Below are 15,238 nucleotides of genomic sequence, written 5' to 3'. Positions count from 1 at the left end.
TGCCCACCATGTCTGCATCACCTTAAGGGACATTGCTATCGCAGGTGTTGGAGGAAAAACTGTCTGAGCATCTGAGATGGAAAGGTGAAGGCAGTGACACAGCTGTGGGCCAATCAGAAAGTGAAAATTGTGTCTTCCTACGCCGCAAGGAGATCTTACATGCTAGCAGAAGAGCACAAGGGACAGTTTCACCTGAAACACACACTAATGTATTGCAGATATACTGAAAATATTTATAATTTCTAACAGCTTCTAAAATAAGTCAGTATAGACTGTTTTAACGTTGCCCCTGTTGCACGTAATACCAGGAGACTAGTGAAAAAATATATTTACATAAGGCATATTTCGCTTTCAGAACTGACTGCTCTTTAACTTGGAACTGGTAAGTATTCACCAGTAGGAAAAACATTAAAACTGCATTTTCAAAGTGGTAAAAATTGGGATTCAAAAGCTACGGTGCCATGTAGGGAAAAAGGAAAGATATGGAACAGTAATAATACTTAAAGTCATCAGGCCTGTACATTGAGTGATGTTCTCTACAAATTACTTTAAAAGGGGAAAGGAGTAATTTTAAGAGAAAAATCTTAATCTAAAACCACATACCACAGTTTTAAGGATTTTTCTTTCCTAAAACTTAACAACCTTTTCTGTTGTTAATTATTAAACCAATTTTTGGCCCAAACACTGAAATGTAATATCCATCATTTGTCTTGTGGTGTTTGTAACTGACATTAAATTCTACCAGTAGGGTAGAAAATTGGGAATGAGTCATGCTGCCAGACACAAGATAAGCACCCTTCTTTTCAAGTTTCAGTAGCCTTAAAACACAGCTAAGGGTAACTTCTCATTCTTAGCCACAGAGTACTGTGGAAAAGTCAATGCAACCATAACCATACTTCAGGGGTGACTAAACATTCCAATGGACAATCCGCTTTTCAGCCACCTGCTTCCTCATCTCCAGTAGGGCACCGGTCCAGTGATCGTGTGTTTCTCATAACTCACAGAGAGTACAGAGGAGATCTTCAAAGAGGCTTTTCTGGATGAAGCAGCACATAGACAAATGTCTGGGAAATAAGGGCCATGAAACATGAAGAAAGATGTCCCTTCTCTTCTGAACTCCTGTCTTCTCCTTTTTGCCTATTCATTAGAAATGTTGTTGCAATTCGGTCGCTGGGATAATTTTTACAAGAGTTGTTACACTGTGTTTAAAGAAAGACAAACCCCATCCCACTGAGGTGCATCATTTGGAATTCAGGTACTGTTTTAAGCTGTTTAAGATGAATTGGGAAGAGATTTTCTGGGTAGTGGGTTTCCATTTTTCTGAGAAAGCCAGCACACACAGGAAGAGATGACAGGGCATCTTTAAACCACTCAGTGCAAAAGACTATTCCAGAATGTGGTGAGACCAACAATCCTTGTGTCACCCATAGGGCAGGGACCAAAGTGACAGGGCAGGGCTCCTCACAAAGGGACCTGGAAGGAGGGCAAGAGAAGGCAGTGTTAGCTGGAACTCAAGACAAGCTGGATGTAAGGAGAACATCCCCTCTGTGTGTGGGATGAGCTTATGCCACAGCACCAAACATACTCACATGAGCCCGCAGGGTTAAATGATGTAGAGATATTAAAAAAAAAAAAAAAAAAAGGCACAAATTAAAGAGATGGAAGAATTAGGTCTATTTTTTCCTGCTATGAACAGAAAAATCTTTCCAGTTCAAAAGAGAATTTAAAAGAACAAGTGACACTAAGCACAGAGGATTGGAAGATCACCTTTGTTAGTGTCCATTGAAAAGACTTGGCTGCAGGAGGGATTTTGCATTGGAACTCTCCCCAGACTGGGGAAAAAAAAGAAGAGAAGAAATGATTCCTGAGGAAAGAAAAAGGCACAATCTCTTGGAGAGACATCAGCGGGAGTTCACTACAACTCTAGGTCATTAATCCCTTGGGGAAAGCAACATCCATCCACGGTGCACGATTTAAGCTTTGATGGGCAACGCTGACAAAACTGCTGCCCCTTCCTGTTGCTGCTTCTGACTCCAAAGAATGAGAAATGGGCCAAATCTGCCCAAGACAGGCAGAAACAGTGAGAAAGAGCCAGCCAGTTAGCTGGAAAAGGGGCAAAAAGCAAGTCCTCAAGTCTCTCCTTTTCATCATTTCCCCTGGTCTTGTTGGACCAGTCTGCTTTGAAGTAGGCAACTCTGGTAGCAACCCCAAGCAAAAGAGTGAAGCTACTCAGTGGAAGATCTTTTTCCTCCCTCCCTTCAGCCATGCGGAACACAGAGAGATGTGGCTGCCACTTGACACATAGGAACAGTTTCCCATGGGATTCCTCAGTTTGGACCCTTTCTGAAACTGGCTGCGCTTGCCTTGGTGGTTTGGGGTCGTGCTGCGAGCCAAAGGCAGAGGGACGATTCCACGCAGAGAAAGAAAGGCTTTGCCCCGCTCCGGTCCGTGCCGCGCCCGGGCAGCGCCCCGGGAGCCGCCCCGCCCGCGCTGTGCCCGCAGCCCCGGCTTTGTGCCGCTCGTTCCCGCGCGGGGCCGAGCGCAGCGCCCCCCTCAGGCCGCGCGCCGCCGGTGCAGCTGCGGCCGTTGCGGCGCCAGTGGGCGACAGGCGCGATGGCCGAGCTGCCGCTGCCCGCCGGGCTCAATGCCAGCACCTTCCCCGCCAAGCTGTGGCGTCTGGCGAACAGCCCCCGCGTCCGCTCCGTGCGCTGGGACAGCCAGGGCCAGGGGCTGCTCATCGACCGCGCCCTCTTTGAGCAGGAGCTGCTCAGCCCGGCCGGCCCCCACGGGGCGGGCCGAGAGGGGGCGGCGATGTCCCCGGACGCCTTCAAAGCCACGCGGTTCCGCAGCTTCCTTTGCCAGCTGAGCCGCTACGGCTTCCATGAGGCGGCGGGCCGCGTTGGCGCGGCTGTGCCGGGCGATGCCGGGGCGTGCCTCCACTACCGCAACCCCTGGTTTCGCCGCGACCGCCCCCACCTCCTCCTCTGCATCAGGCGCTGCACCAGAGCCAAGAGGCAGCGACCTGCGGCCGGGCGGGAGGAGCGCAGGCGCCCGCGCAGCCGCTTCCAGGAGCCCCGCAGGGCCGGTGAGACGGGGTGGGAGCTGCGGGCACGGAGGCTGGCGTGGGCTTTGGCCGCGGGCCCTGCCCGTGCTGGGGCCGCTCAGCGCGGCTGGCCCGGGCGGCACAGGGGCTGTCCTTGGGCAAGGCAGCTGCGCCGGCAGGGCCCGGGAGCGGTGCCGGCTGTGCCGCGCTGCCGGGGCTGCGGGACGGTCCCGCCGGGGCTGCGCTCACAGCAAACACCCTGGCCCGCTGGGCCTGCAGCTGGCGCAGCCCTGCGCCGTGGCTGGCGCTGCTCCTTGCCCGGCCCTGGGATGCCTGGGGAGCTCTCCGTAAGTGCGTGTGAGTGCCGAGGGCTCGGTCGCGGTCAGGCCCAGCTGGAGGGAGCCTCCTGTCCCTTTGGAGCAGAGGGGAAAGACCTGGCAGTTGGCTTTGTGGCTGTTGCCTCCTGCCAGGGAATTGCAGCGGGACAGTTTTCCCAGACGGTTGAACGAGCAGGGGAGTGCTAAATTGACAAGGAATTGGTGTTCGCAAAGGCCCAGAACATGTGGGGATTTTTTTCTTTGTCACCCTGCTTGGGACGATAGGAGCTTTTGTCTTCCCTGACAGAAGTACAGTTGCTGCCAAGGAAAACATACCTGAGGACCAATAGTGACGCAGGCTTCCCTTTGCTTCCTTTCTTCTTCCCTCACTGCTCCACAGCTCCCTCGCGCCAGAACCTCGCTGCTGCCTCACCTGAGGGTTCAGAGCTGCCTCCAGGCCCTTCCAGGCGAAGTGCAGGTGCTCAGGAGTCTGGGGCTTCCCCAGCACCTCCCAAGAAAGTGTCTGCAACGTCCAGACTTCCAGGGGCTTCATCAGAGGAACCATCAATCGCCCTCATTCGCAAATTTCATCTGCGTAAGCTCACCGTTCCGCTGGTTCGCGTGGACCTGAAACGCCGCCCTGAGCTCATGGTTCGCCTGGTTTGCATCGACCATCAAGCCACTTCCAGGGCCCTTCGCGAGAGCAGCAGCTGCACGTCCTCAGAGCAGCACACTCCAGCCCGCAGCCCATCAGGTAGGGAAAGAGTTTCTACCCTTGCTTTTCAGACAGGTCCTGGAAAGCGACCGTTTGAAGTATTTTCCCACAGTGCTCTGCCATGGGTAGATCTCAGGTGAGAAGCAGGTAGAAAGTGTCAAGTCGCCTAGCAAGAGGGACCTTGAATGCAAAAGAATGCTCTGTCTGCTTTTCCTGTCCTTCCTCCGCATATGGAGCCTCTCCTGGGCATTTTCCAGACAGCCTCTGTGCTGAGGTGCAAGGGCGAGGCGAAAAGCATTGCCTGACAAGTGGTCAGTGTTGGGTGAACTCCCCTCTTTCATTGATTGAAGCCAAACTAGGATGGTGATAGGATATTGCAGAGCTTACAGATTGTCTCTCTCCTGCAAAGAATGCTGTTACATTTCAGTGAGCTCTGTGTGCCCCAGAACAGTTGCAGCTGCAGAATACGGCCTCACGCACAAGGTTGTTTTTAGAATAAAGTCACAGTTTAATTTCGGTGTGTGTTTCTGAAGATTTCAGCTCTTCCTGGGTGCATCCACTTGCTGTGGTCCAGCATGATGAGAAACTTAAGCAGCCCAATCCAAAAGCTGCTGGCGAGATAGGATTTGTGGTTATACTTTGTGATTTTAAAGTTTTGTGTCCCTTTGGAGCAGAGGGGAAAGGACCTGGCAGTTGGGTTTGTGGCAGTTGCCTCCTGCCAGGGGATTGCAGCGGCACAGTTTTTTCAGTGGTTGAATGAATAGGGGAGAGCTAACTAGAATTGGTTGTTGCAAAGGCTCAGAACACGTGGGGATGTTTTCCTTTGTCACCCTGCTTGGGAGGATGGGAGCTTTTGCCTTTCCTGATAGAAGTACAGTTGCTGCCAAGGGAAACACACCCAAAGACCAGTAATGACCCAGCCTTCCCTTTGCTTCCTTTCTTCTTCCCTCTCTGCTCCACAGCTCCCTCGCGCCAGAACCTCGCTGCTGCCTCACCTGCGGTTTCAGAGCTGCCTCCAGGCCCTTCCAGTACAAGTGCCGGTGCTCAGGAGCGTGAGTTCTGGAATTGAGTTTGCTGTGTTCTTCCTGCGATGTTTGCTGCAAGGCAGCAGTAGAGCTCTGCATCCCAAAGCCACATTCTGGAGCCTGACCAATGTGTTTGGATTCCTGCAGCCACACCAGGCCATCCAGCCCCCAGTGCTCCAGCTGGCTGTGCTGGCTGGGCAGCATGGACAGCCTCCAGCTGGGCATGGAATAGTCCTGGGGAAGAGGAATTGCCACCGCTGGATCTGGACCTTGTGCTTGAGACGCTGGAGGAGATGCTTTCGTCCTCCCACCCTGAGAGGTCTCCCTTGGCTCAGGTAACTCCATTGGACAGGGATGAAAGGGGCTGGACTGACAGCTGTGAATGTTGTTGCATGGCTGAGAAGGAAAGGCTTCTTGAGCTCAGCTGTGAATGGACAGGGGAGGATTTGCTTGGCAAAGCAAGATCTCCAAAAGAAGAGGGAATGAGAAGGGGGATAGCCCTTAGTGAGGATGAGAGGTGTTGGCCAAGTTTGAGTGCTCCTTTTGCTGGGAAGAATTCCTGGTGCAGGGGCATTTGTGGTGAGGAAGTGGAAGCTTTGAAGGTTCTAAGAGGCTTTGTGTGATGGGACAGAAGAGAAGAGTGTGGGGAGAATTGCCACTGAAGGCAAAGGGTCCCGTGCAGGGAGGGGCATGCGAGAGGTGCCTCCCTGACAGCAGCAGCAGCAGTGGGCTCTGCCTGTTTTGGGTGGGAAGGCCAAGGCAAAGCAAGGGCTGGGCTGCAGCTGCTGCTGCTGCTGTGTGAGCCGTGCCGAGCGTGCAGGCGCTGCCAGAGCCCTGTTTGGGGATGGGCTGGAGCTGCAGCTTTCTGCTCCTCTCAGTAACCTGGTGCCTCCATTCCTGTTTCTGTCTGGGAAATCCTCAGCTGGGCAAGCTTGCCAGTCTTGCTCTCCGTGTTCCAGAGCTCAAGCACCTTCCTCTTGGGCATCTCTGTGGGAAGAGATGTGTGCTCCCATGCAGTCCCTGTAAAGCTGCTGCCTGGATGAGCCTGTTCTGCTCAGGGCTTTGGAGGGAGGAGCACATCCCTGTGCCAGGAGCTGGCAGGACTCCTTCCTCAGTGCCCACTCCATGTGTTCATTGTCACTCCCCATGTTCAACGTTGTCAGCTGGGACAGCTTTTGGGCTGTGTTTGAGAAGTCAATCTTCTGGACTGTTGAAGGCCTTTTGTCTTCTCTAATCTCACCCACAGCAGTTTTCAAAAGCATTTTCTTCCTTAAGAGAAGGAAATGTTGCAGGCTCTGAGCTATGGTGTCCCTGCAGAAAATAGTGAGTGATCTTTGGGTTTCTTTCTTTCTGGTTTTCTTTTCAGGACAATTCAGGAGGGGAGGCTGTGAGGAAGGCTGCAGCAGAGGGAGCTTTGACTGGCACCGAGAGCTGCAGGAACAGTTCCCTGGAACCCGAGGAGCCTGGTAAGGAGAGAGCCCACACTGCTTTAGAGAGCTCTGAGGTGGCTGCTCTGAGCCTGCCTCTGGCAGGAAGGGAGATGACAAGAGTTGAGTTCTTGTCTGCAGGGTTGGTGCTTCCTGGTGCCTTTAGGTCAAATCCTGCCCTGGCACAGCCTCCCCGAGCCCTGCCCTCCACGCTTCTCCAGAGGCACTGACACCGAGTGCTGTGCTGTGGCCAGAGAGCAGTGAATAAACCCAGCCTGTGGGAGTTGTGTCACCAACCTGGCTGTCCCAATTCTGTCCTGAAGTCCATGGATGAATTTGCTGCAGGGTGACAGTGCTCTGGAGGCAACACTGAGGGACTCTTGAATCAAGAGAGCAAAACCCCAGCAAGAAGTCAGTGTAGAAGTCTGAGCTTTTTATCTCAGAGCATTAAATCAATGTAGTACCAGTCTGCTGATAGCTCTAGTGAGACACATTAAAAATACAAGCAGCAGAGGCCAAACAAATAATAAATCACAAGGATTTATGATTTGGAAAGGAAAAACTTAAATTATCCCAGATTAGCGAGAAGTAATAGGAGAGAGGGAGCACCTTGGAACTGCATGCTTGAGCAAAGCTGGTGCTGCCTGCAGGCCTCGTGGGGAGCTCTTTCCCTCCCAGCTCTTCCTGCCAGAGCTGATGGTTGTGTTGGAGGAGCTGTTGCTCACTGCAGAGGGCACTTTGTAGATGGCAGGGAACGGTGCTGGTTCGTAACTCAGCTCACAGCACCCGTCAGCTTCAGCCATTTCAGTGAGGACTGAGGTGTCTCTGTCAGCACAGAGAAAGAGCAAGGCTGGGCTTCTGTGTGGGAGCTGGGACTGTCTGTGCTTCAAGCTCTCGTGGGTGCCATTTGCACTGCGAGTGCTGAGGCTTTACTGGGATACTTCAAACCTTTGGAGGTTTTGAAAACTTGGAATGCTCCCTGCTCTTTAAAGAGCAGGCCTGAAATTCCCAAGTGAGAGTCTGCCTTTCGGGCCATCTTTTGCAGTCTTTGATAGAAGGACAATTACTTCCAAAGAGAAAGATGCATGGAGACCAATATTGACTCAGTGTTCCCTTTGCTTCCCAGATATCCATCTGATCTACCTCTCCAGGAGGGCTGCCTTGCGTGGGGAGAAGAGACCGAGGGAGAGCCTGTGACCATCTGACAGGTGCAATCCCTCTGTTTATAGATGGCTTTATAGATTTCCATAGTTAGATTTATATATAATGTGGTTACATTTTTAGATTTACAGAGCTGTGCTTATACGTGCATATATTTATAGATCTGTATAGTTAAATTTGTATCTGTAGTTATATAGATGATAAAATTATATTTATGTCGATGTATTTACATTTTTAGATGTGCATATCTACATTTATATACGTGTACAGCAATATACATACATATATAGAGTTTTATTTATAAATGTGCACAGTTATTTAGCTAGAGGTAAATGGATGTTTAGATCCATAGATTGATGTTTATATAGGCCTAGACCTGCATTTTAAGCTTTTTCCTGCCTCGGCTGCCTTTTTCATCTCGTCTTTCCCCCTCTGTCCCCTCTTCTGGTGCTGGCTCCGAGCTGGCGGCCGGGCCGGGCGCAGCAGCAGCTGCAGCCCCGGTGTCCCTGGAGCGGTGGGAGCTGCCGGCGGCCGCAGGCACTGTGCCCTGAGGAGCTGCTGGAGGGCGGTGAGCCAGAGGGGCTGGGGAGAGGTGACACTGAAGGGACGGTGACGTTGAGGTGCTGGTGGGGCTGAGGGGTGTGGGGGAGCAGAGGGCAGTGGTGGCACTGAGGTGAAAGGGAAGTGGCACAGGCTGAGGGGGGTGCCAGGTCTAAGGAGATGGGATGGGTCAGAAGGGACTGAGAGGCTGGAGAGGACTGTGAGGGGCTGAAGGAACTGGGAGGGGACTGGGGGTTGGCTGAGGGCATGGCAGGGCTGAGGGGATGGAGGGGGCCAGCAGGGAGCACAGAGGGGTCTGGGCCTGTGGTTCTGTCAGGCTGTGGAACCAATTCCAGAGCCTCCACTTTTGCCACAGCTGCCCTGAAGTCGTTGAGAAGAGCCGGAGAGTGATGGGAGCCAGCAGGGAGAAGCTGAAGGCCGCCAGCAAGAGCAGCGAACGGGGACCTGCTGCTGCCGCCCGAGAGCCTGGGTGAGGCCCCAGGGCCACTGAGGCAGGGTGGGCGTGAGGCTGGCGTGGGCTTTGGCCGCGGGCACTGGCCGGCTGGGCAGGAGCGGGCCCTGCCCGTGCTGGGGCCGCTCAGCGCGGCTGCCCCGGGCGGCACAGGGGCTGTCCTTGGGCAAGGCAGCTGCGCCGGCAGGGCCCGGGAGCGGTGCCGGCTGTGCCGCGCTGCCGGGGGCTGCGGGACGGTCCCGCCGGGGCTGCGCTCGCCACAGCCTGGCCCGCTGGGCCTGGTTTTTCTTTCTAACCCTCCTGGGGAGGCTCTGAGATTTCCTCTTCCCCGATGGAAGTGCAGCTGCTGCCAAGGGAAACGTCCCAATCCTGACTTAGTGTTCCCTTTGCTTCCCAGATGTCCCATCTGCTGTCCCCATCCAGGAGAGCTGCTCTGCACGAGAGGAAGCGACAGAGGGAGAGGCTTTGAAGATGGGGCGGCTGGAATCCCTCTGCTTGTAGTTCTGCTTACAGATGAATGGACTTGCACGTAGAGCATGATAATTATATTGATATTTATGTATGTGCTATTTGCATAGGTATATTTCTATGTGTATGTTGTTACATGAATGGATGTAGTACATATATATGTATGTGTAGCTATATACATACATGTTTCTCGTTACATACATGTGTATATATGTATCTAAGTATATACGGATGTTGTTATGTCTCTGTCAAGTTCTATTTCCTGTCTATACATTTGTCTAGGTATCTATTTCTAGTGATGTTCTTGTAGGTATTTGGCTCTTTAAATAGGTACATTGGTATTTGTATTGGTATATATGTCTGGTTTTATAGTTTTGTATGCATATTGATCTATTTCTGTAATTATATTTACATGTGTTGAGATGTTTAGCTCATATTTGTATATTTGTATAGATGCAGTTGTTTTATCTATCTATTTATATATGTATTGTAGGTAATATGAGTATTTATATTTACATCTGTGTATTGTGGTGGTTCTAGATATGTATTAGTTCTATTTAAATATAGATGGAGTTGTATAGTTGCGTAATTCTATTTATTCAGTTCTTGCTATAGGGTTATTTAGAGAGAGATGTTGATATTTTTGTGTTTCTATATGGGCTGTACAGTTATAGTAACATGGAATAAATTAAGTTGTTAAACTTCAGTTGATCTTTGTGTATAGTGAGTTGTTGTAGAGGTTGGCAATAAATTAGTTTTTGTTTCTGGAAGTTGATGTCTGTATATTTTGACGTAGCATTGTTGTAATAATCAAATAAATGACTGTTTTGTACCTTAACTGAGATCTGTACAGTTATCTATTGTCAGCAGGGATGTAGCAATTTGTAATAAATTACATTTTTCAACTGAAATTGATTCTCATGTGTTTGTAGATCAGCGGTGTGGCTGCAGCAACCGGCAATAAATGACATTTGTCAGCTGAGAGGAGTGTTCTGTGATTTGTGCTCTCCAAAGCAATGGGCAGATGTAGACGTGAAGACGCTGGAGGATTTTGGCCATGAAAATCCCCAGCCGTGCCCAGCAGATCCCCCAGCTGCAGCCAGGCTGGGCAAGGGAACGGCACATTTGGGCTGGCAGCAGAGCCACACGTTGGCTACAGACTCGCTGCAGAGGCCTGCTGAGAAATCGGGGCTCCCCTGAGCGTAGAACTGCAGCCAGGAGCCACCCGGGGGGGAGAAATCCACCCCCGTCCCACCGGGAGCTCTTTAGGGAGCGCTCCAAGTGTCCCTCTGAAGGTCATCCTGGAGAGCAGCAGCAACCTGGGATCCTGAGCCAGCTGCGCTGCCTTTGGCAGCACTTTGGCAAAAGGTCTGGAGCCAGGGCGAGGGAACAGTGACTGTAACTGCTGCAGGGCAGGGATGAGGGAAGGGCCATTGACCCAAGTGCTGAAATGCTCCAAAATCCAGAAGGATGCTGGACAACTGGGAAGCAACAAGTTCTCACAAGCGCTGAAATGATGAAAGCCCTTTTTGTGAAGTTCCCTGAAGGAACTTGCAGGGGAGTTGCTGCTGGGATCAGCAGGACCAAGGAGACAGCAGGATCTGCTCATTTTGCTGGATCTGTTTCCAGGACACAGGCTGTGATTGCCCTGCTCACACAAACCCCGTGCCCATGGAGCCTGCAGGGTAACAGCAATGCCCTTCCAATGAGAGGCTTTGCAGCTGAAGTCACTGCCCTTGTGTTTAGGGAATGAATGCCTCCCGTGCCAAAGCACTGGCAGGTCACCAGGGCTCCGTGAGGCAGAGCCTTTAGAAGGAAAGAGGGATGAGGTACTCCCACGCCAGAAACTCCTTCAGCTCTCTTATTTTGTGGAATGAGAAATAAGAACGCTGAGGAGAGGGAAATGCAGTCCTCTCAGAAACCATTGGGACAAACAAGTCTTGTGGGAAAAGTAGGTAAGAACTTTGCCTTGTTTTCCTGGGCTGTGTCTTCTGCAGAGGAGACAATGGCATGTACAGCTACCAGGAACAGGAGGCACTGCAGGGAACTGTGCACGTGCTCAGCAACTCAACCCTACTGGTGCACTCTGATGCCCAAAAACTAGGCCAGAAAACACTACTCCATAGTATAAGGCCTACAGAGCAGGTATTTGTTTATTCAATGGCGGGAGTGAGTGGGATAACTCCACCACAAACTCACTTGTCCATTCTTCACCCAGTATAGCTTTTCTACTTTTTTCCTTAATGTGCACATTGTACTTTCCTATCCTTCATATTGCAACACATTTTCTAATCCCATGGTTTTGCAAGCCCTTGCAGCAAACCATGTGTGGTTTCTGCATGAGGTGGTCATCAGCCTCCTGGTGGTCGTTTCTGATGAAGGCTCGTAAGTCTTCCTTGGGCTTGAACTTCTCAGCCCTGTTCCCTGTGCATGCTCTCTAAGATTGTCTGCTCAAATAGCCAGTGGTTAGCTTTTGCAGTTAGCCTGTTCTGCTAAATGTGCTGATTTCTCCAAGTGCTTCCTGCACATCCCCTGTTACAGACTACCTACTTCTTTCTGCATAGCTACAGCTTTTTGCAGAGCTCAAGCAACATCTCGTTGCCTTGGCATCAACTTTGTAAGGACACAGGCAGCAATTGGATCTATGTCTCCACACATTAATCAAGTATTATTAGCAATAGGATCTACGTATCCGCTCCTTGGGGATGCAGGTATTTACCTTTGGCATTTAGAATCCGGACAAGGCCACACCTGGGCCTGTCTGGGGGTGTAGGATCCAAGACAACTCCTTCGATTCCTCCTGTTGCCAGACTCAAGGGGAGAAAACCAAGAGGAGAATGCAATCAGGTGTCCCTGCACTAGAAGTTCTGTCAGATGCTCCTGCAGCACTGTCCAAGCCGGGCTACTCTCACAGCGCCCTCGGAAGCCTCGTGGCCGGCAAAGGTGGAGGCACCGCAGGATGTCCCCGTTCCCAGCCGTGGCTCTGCAGGGCTTTGCTGGGACAGCTTCCCCCAGCTGATGTGCGGATCTGGATGAAGGGGAAAGGAGTAGGGTATCTGGAGATGTATCTCTCTTAATCACTAGAGGCAACCTTTTTTGGTAATGCTTAGCTGTAGTGCTTAACTTATCCTTCTGTGATTATTTTTCGGCAGAGCTGCATTACAGTAAATTCCACTACTCCGTGCTGGGGTCCGTGCTGGCAGCGGGGCCGGGCCGAGCAGCGCTTTCAGCCCCAGGTCCCGGCTGGCCGCAGCTGACGGGAGCGGCGGGAAGCGCCGGTGGCACCGGGCACCGTCCCCCTCAGGGGCCGCGGGGCTCAAGGCACCGGGGAGCCGCTGAAGGGCCGGGAAGGCTGAGGGCACCGGGGCTGCCGCAGGGACAGCGCCGCCCAAGGCCCCGCGCTGCTGAGCTGCTGCTGGTGCCTACGGCACTGAGAGGCCGCTGAGGCGGTGGGGGCCGAGGGGAAGCAGCGGAGCTCTGCGGGAGCTGAGGGCGATGGCGGCGGAGGCCGAGTGGGCAGGGAAGAGGCGCGGGCTGAGAGGGCTGGCGGGGCTCAGGGCACCCCGGACACTGCGGGCGATGGCAGCACTGGGGGCCGATGGGCTTGGAGGGTCTGAAGGGACTGGGAGGGCTGCGGGTGTGCTGAGGCTGTGGCGGGGCTGAGGGCACGCTGGAAGTGACTCAGCATTCCCTTTGCTTCCCAGATCTGCGTCTGCTCTGCGTTTCCAGAAGGGCCGCTCTGCGCGGGCCCGAGCGGGCGGAAATGGGCCGGCCGCGTTCCCTCTCTCTCTTATCCCACCCATCCGTGTACCCAGTTACCTTTGTGCCTGTCCACAGCTATGTTTCTGTATGTCTCGAGGTCTGTTTCTGTACATACAGAGCTCGATAGCTACACCGTCCTATTTCTTGACTTACACTTGTATGGAAGTTTAGATGGGGACACTGGTGTTTGGATAGTTATGTAAAAGTTCACTCTGTGTAGAGTTGTTTTTATACAGGTATCAATATATTTATATACCATAGATTGTTATATTTATATATGTATAAAGTCCAGTGTACACACGTGTAGTATTGTACAGTTTAGTTCCTGCTCTGCGGACATTGAGATCATTTGGCTCCTTATATATACACATACATATACATATACATATGCATATACATATACATATATGTCTATAAATACAGAGGCACTGCTTTGTAACCTGTAACATACTTGATTGTGGGAACTGAAATGGACATTTGTATCTTTATCTATAGTCAGCAGAGTTGTACCATTCTGCAGCCAGCTTTTAACTGAAATTGGTCATTCTATATAAGCAGTGCAGTCATAGCAATCTGTAATAAATTTCCCTTTTAAGCTGACATTGGCTTTGGGGCCCTTCTCATCTCCAGGATTAGTGACCTCATTGATGTTTGTCCCTATTTCTTCACTGATCACAGGATCACAGAATCGCCAGATTGGAAGAGACCTTCAAGATCACCGAGTCCAACCCATGCCCTAAGACCGCCTCAACTAAACCATGGCACTGAGTGCCACATCCAATCTATTTTGAAACACATCCAGGGATGGTGACTTGACCACCTCCCCAGGCAGACAATTCCAGAACTTTATCACTCTTTCAGTAAAAAACTTTTTCCTAACATCCAACCTAAATTTCCCTTGGTGCATTTTAAGACCGTGTCCTCTTGTCCTGTCAGTTGTTGCCGGGGAGGAGAGACCAACCCCCGCCTGACACCTTTCAGGTAGTTGTAGAGCGAGATAAGGTCACCTCTGAGTCTTCTTTTCTCCAGGCTAAACAACCTCAGTCGTTCCTCACAGGGCTTGTGTTCCAAGCCCTTCACCAGCCCTGTTGCCCTCCTTTGGACGCCGTCAAGTGTCTCAATGTCTCTCCTGAACTGACGGGCCCAGAACTGGACATGGTACTCGAGGTGCGGCCTCACCAGTGCCAAGTACAGAGAAGAATGACTTCCCTGGTCTGCTGGCCACACTATTCCAGATACAGGCCAGGATGTCGTTGGCCTTCTTGGCCACCAGGGCACACTGCTGGCTCATGTTCAGCCAGCTGTCGATCAGTACCCCCAGGTCCCTTTCTACCTGGGCACTGTCCAGCCACACTGTCCCCAGCCTATAGCATTGCTGGGGGTTATTGTGGCCAAAATGCAGGACTCGGCACTTGGACTCGTTAGACTTCATCTTACTGGACTCTGCCCATCTATCCAACCGTTCCAGGTCTCTTTGCAGAGCCCTCCTACCTTCCAACAGATCGACACACGCTCCCAGCTTAGCGTCATCTGCAAATTTACTCAGAGTAGACTCAAATACCCTCATCCATGTCATCAAAAAAAATATTACACAAAACTGGCCCCAGCACAGATCCCTGAGGGACACCACCAGTGACTGGCCACCAACTGGATGCAGCACCATTCACCAGCACTCTCTGGGCGCGGCCATCCAGCCAGTTCTTAGCCCAGCAAAGAGTGCGCCTGTCCAAGCCACGGGCTGCCAGCTTTTCCAGGAGTTTACTGTGGGGAACAGTGTTAAAGGCCTCGCTGAAGTCCAAACAGACAACATCCACAGTCTTTCCCGCATCCACCAGGTGGGTCACCTGGTCATAAAAGGAGATCAGGTTGGTCAAACACGACCTACTCCTCCTAAACCCATGCTGGCTGGGTGTGATCCCCTGGCCATCCTGTAGGTGCTGTGTGATGGCACTCAAAAGAAACTGTTTCATAACCTTACCAGGTTCCGAGGTTAGACTGACTGGCCTGTAATTTCCAGGATCTTCCTTCCTACCCTTCTTGTGAATGGGATTCACGCTGGCCAGCTTCCAGTGTAGCGGGTTTGGGTTTGTAACCGGGCAGAAACACCAATTTAGTGTAGTGGTTTGGTCCAAGATACTCATTACTGTTTATCTTCTGTGAGGTAAGAATTAGGAGAAATGCAAAGCAGGCACCAAACTTGAAAGAATATTAAAAAGTTTATTAACAGACCTAAAAGAAGGAAAAAAAAAATTATACCACACCTTCAGAACTCTTCTCCTCCCCCACCTTCCTCCCTTCTCCCACTGAC

At 51.6% G+C, this 15,238-nt stretch overlaps 1 protein-coding gene across 1 annotated transcript; it reads left to right on the top strand.

Moving 5' to 3' along the window:
* The first annotated feature begins 2,613 nt into the window (after positions 1–2,613).
* LOC138102601 (SH3 and multiple ankyrin repeat domains protein 1-like) lies at positions 2,614–10,065 on the top strand. Its single transcript, XM_069000322.1, has 8 exons — positions 2,614–3,085; positions 3,761–4,114; positions 5,038–5,127; positions 5,248–5,435; positions 6,467–6,566; positions 7,654–8,256; positions 8,605–8,718; positions 9,098–10,065. The coding sequence occupies exons 1-6, from the start codon at positions 2,614–2,616 to the stop codon at positions 7,722–7,724; spliced, it is 1,275 nt and encodes a 424-aa protein (XP_068856423.1). The 3' UTR covers positions 7,725–8,256; positions 8,605–8,718; positions 9,098–10,065.
* Positions 10,066–15,238: the final 5,173 nt, after the last annotated feature.

The sequence above is a fragment of the Aphelocoma coerulescens genome, unplaced genomic scaffold (genome assembly GCF_041296385.1).
Source record: "Aphelocoma coerulescens isolate FSJ_1873_10779 unplaced genomic scaffold, UR_Acoe_1.0 HiC_scaffold_94, whole genome shotgun sequence".
NCBI lineage: Eukaryota > Metazoa > Chordata > Aves > Passeriformes > Corvidae > Aphelocoma > Aphelocoma coerulescens.
This window is presented reverse-complemented; position numbering and strand designations above follow the sequence as displayed.

Coding starts and splice junctions, on each gene's coding strand:
- LOC138102601 (XM_069000322.1), top strand. CDS start 2,614: ATGGCCGAGCTGCCGCTGCCCGCCGGGCTCAATGCCAGCACCTTCCCC. Junction 5,128..5,247: donor AAGTGCCGGTGCTCAGGAGC/GTGAGTTCTGGA, acceptor GGATTCCTGCAG/CCACACCAGGCCATCCAGCC. Junction 5,436..6,466: donor AGAGGTCTCCCTTGGCTCAG/GTAACTCCATTG, acceptor TTTTCTTTTCAG/GACAATTCAGGAGGGGAGGC.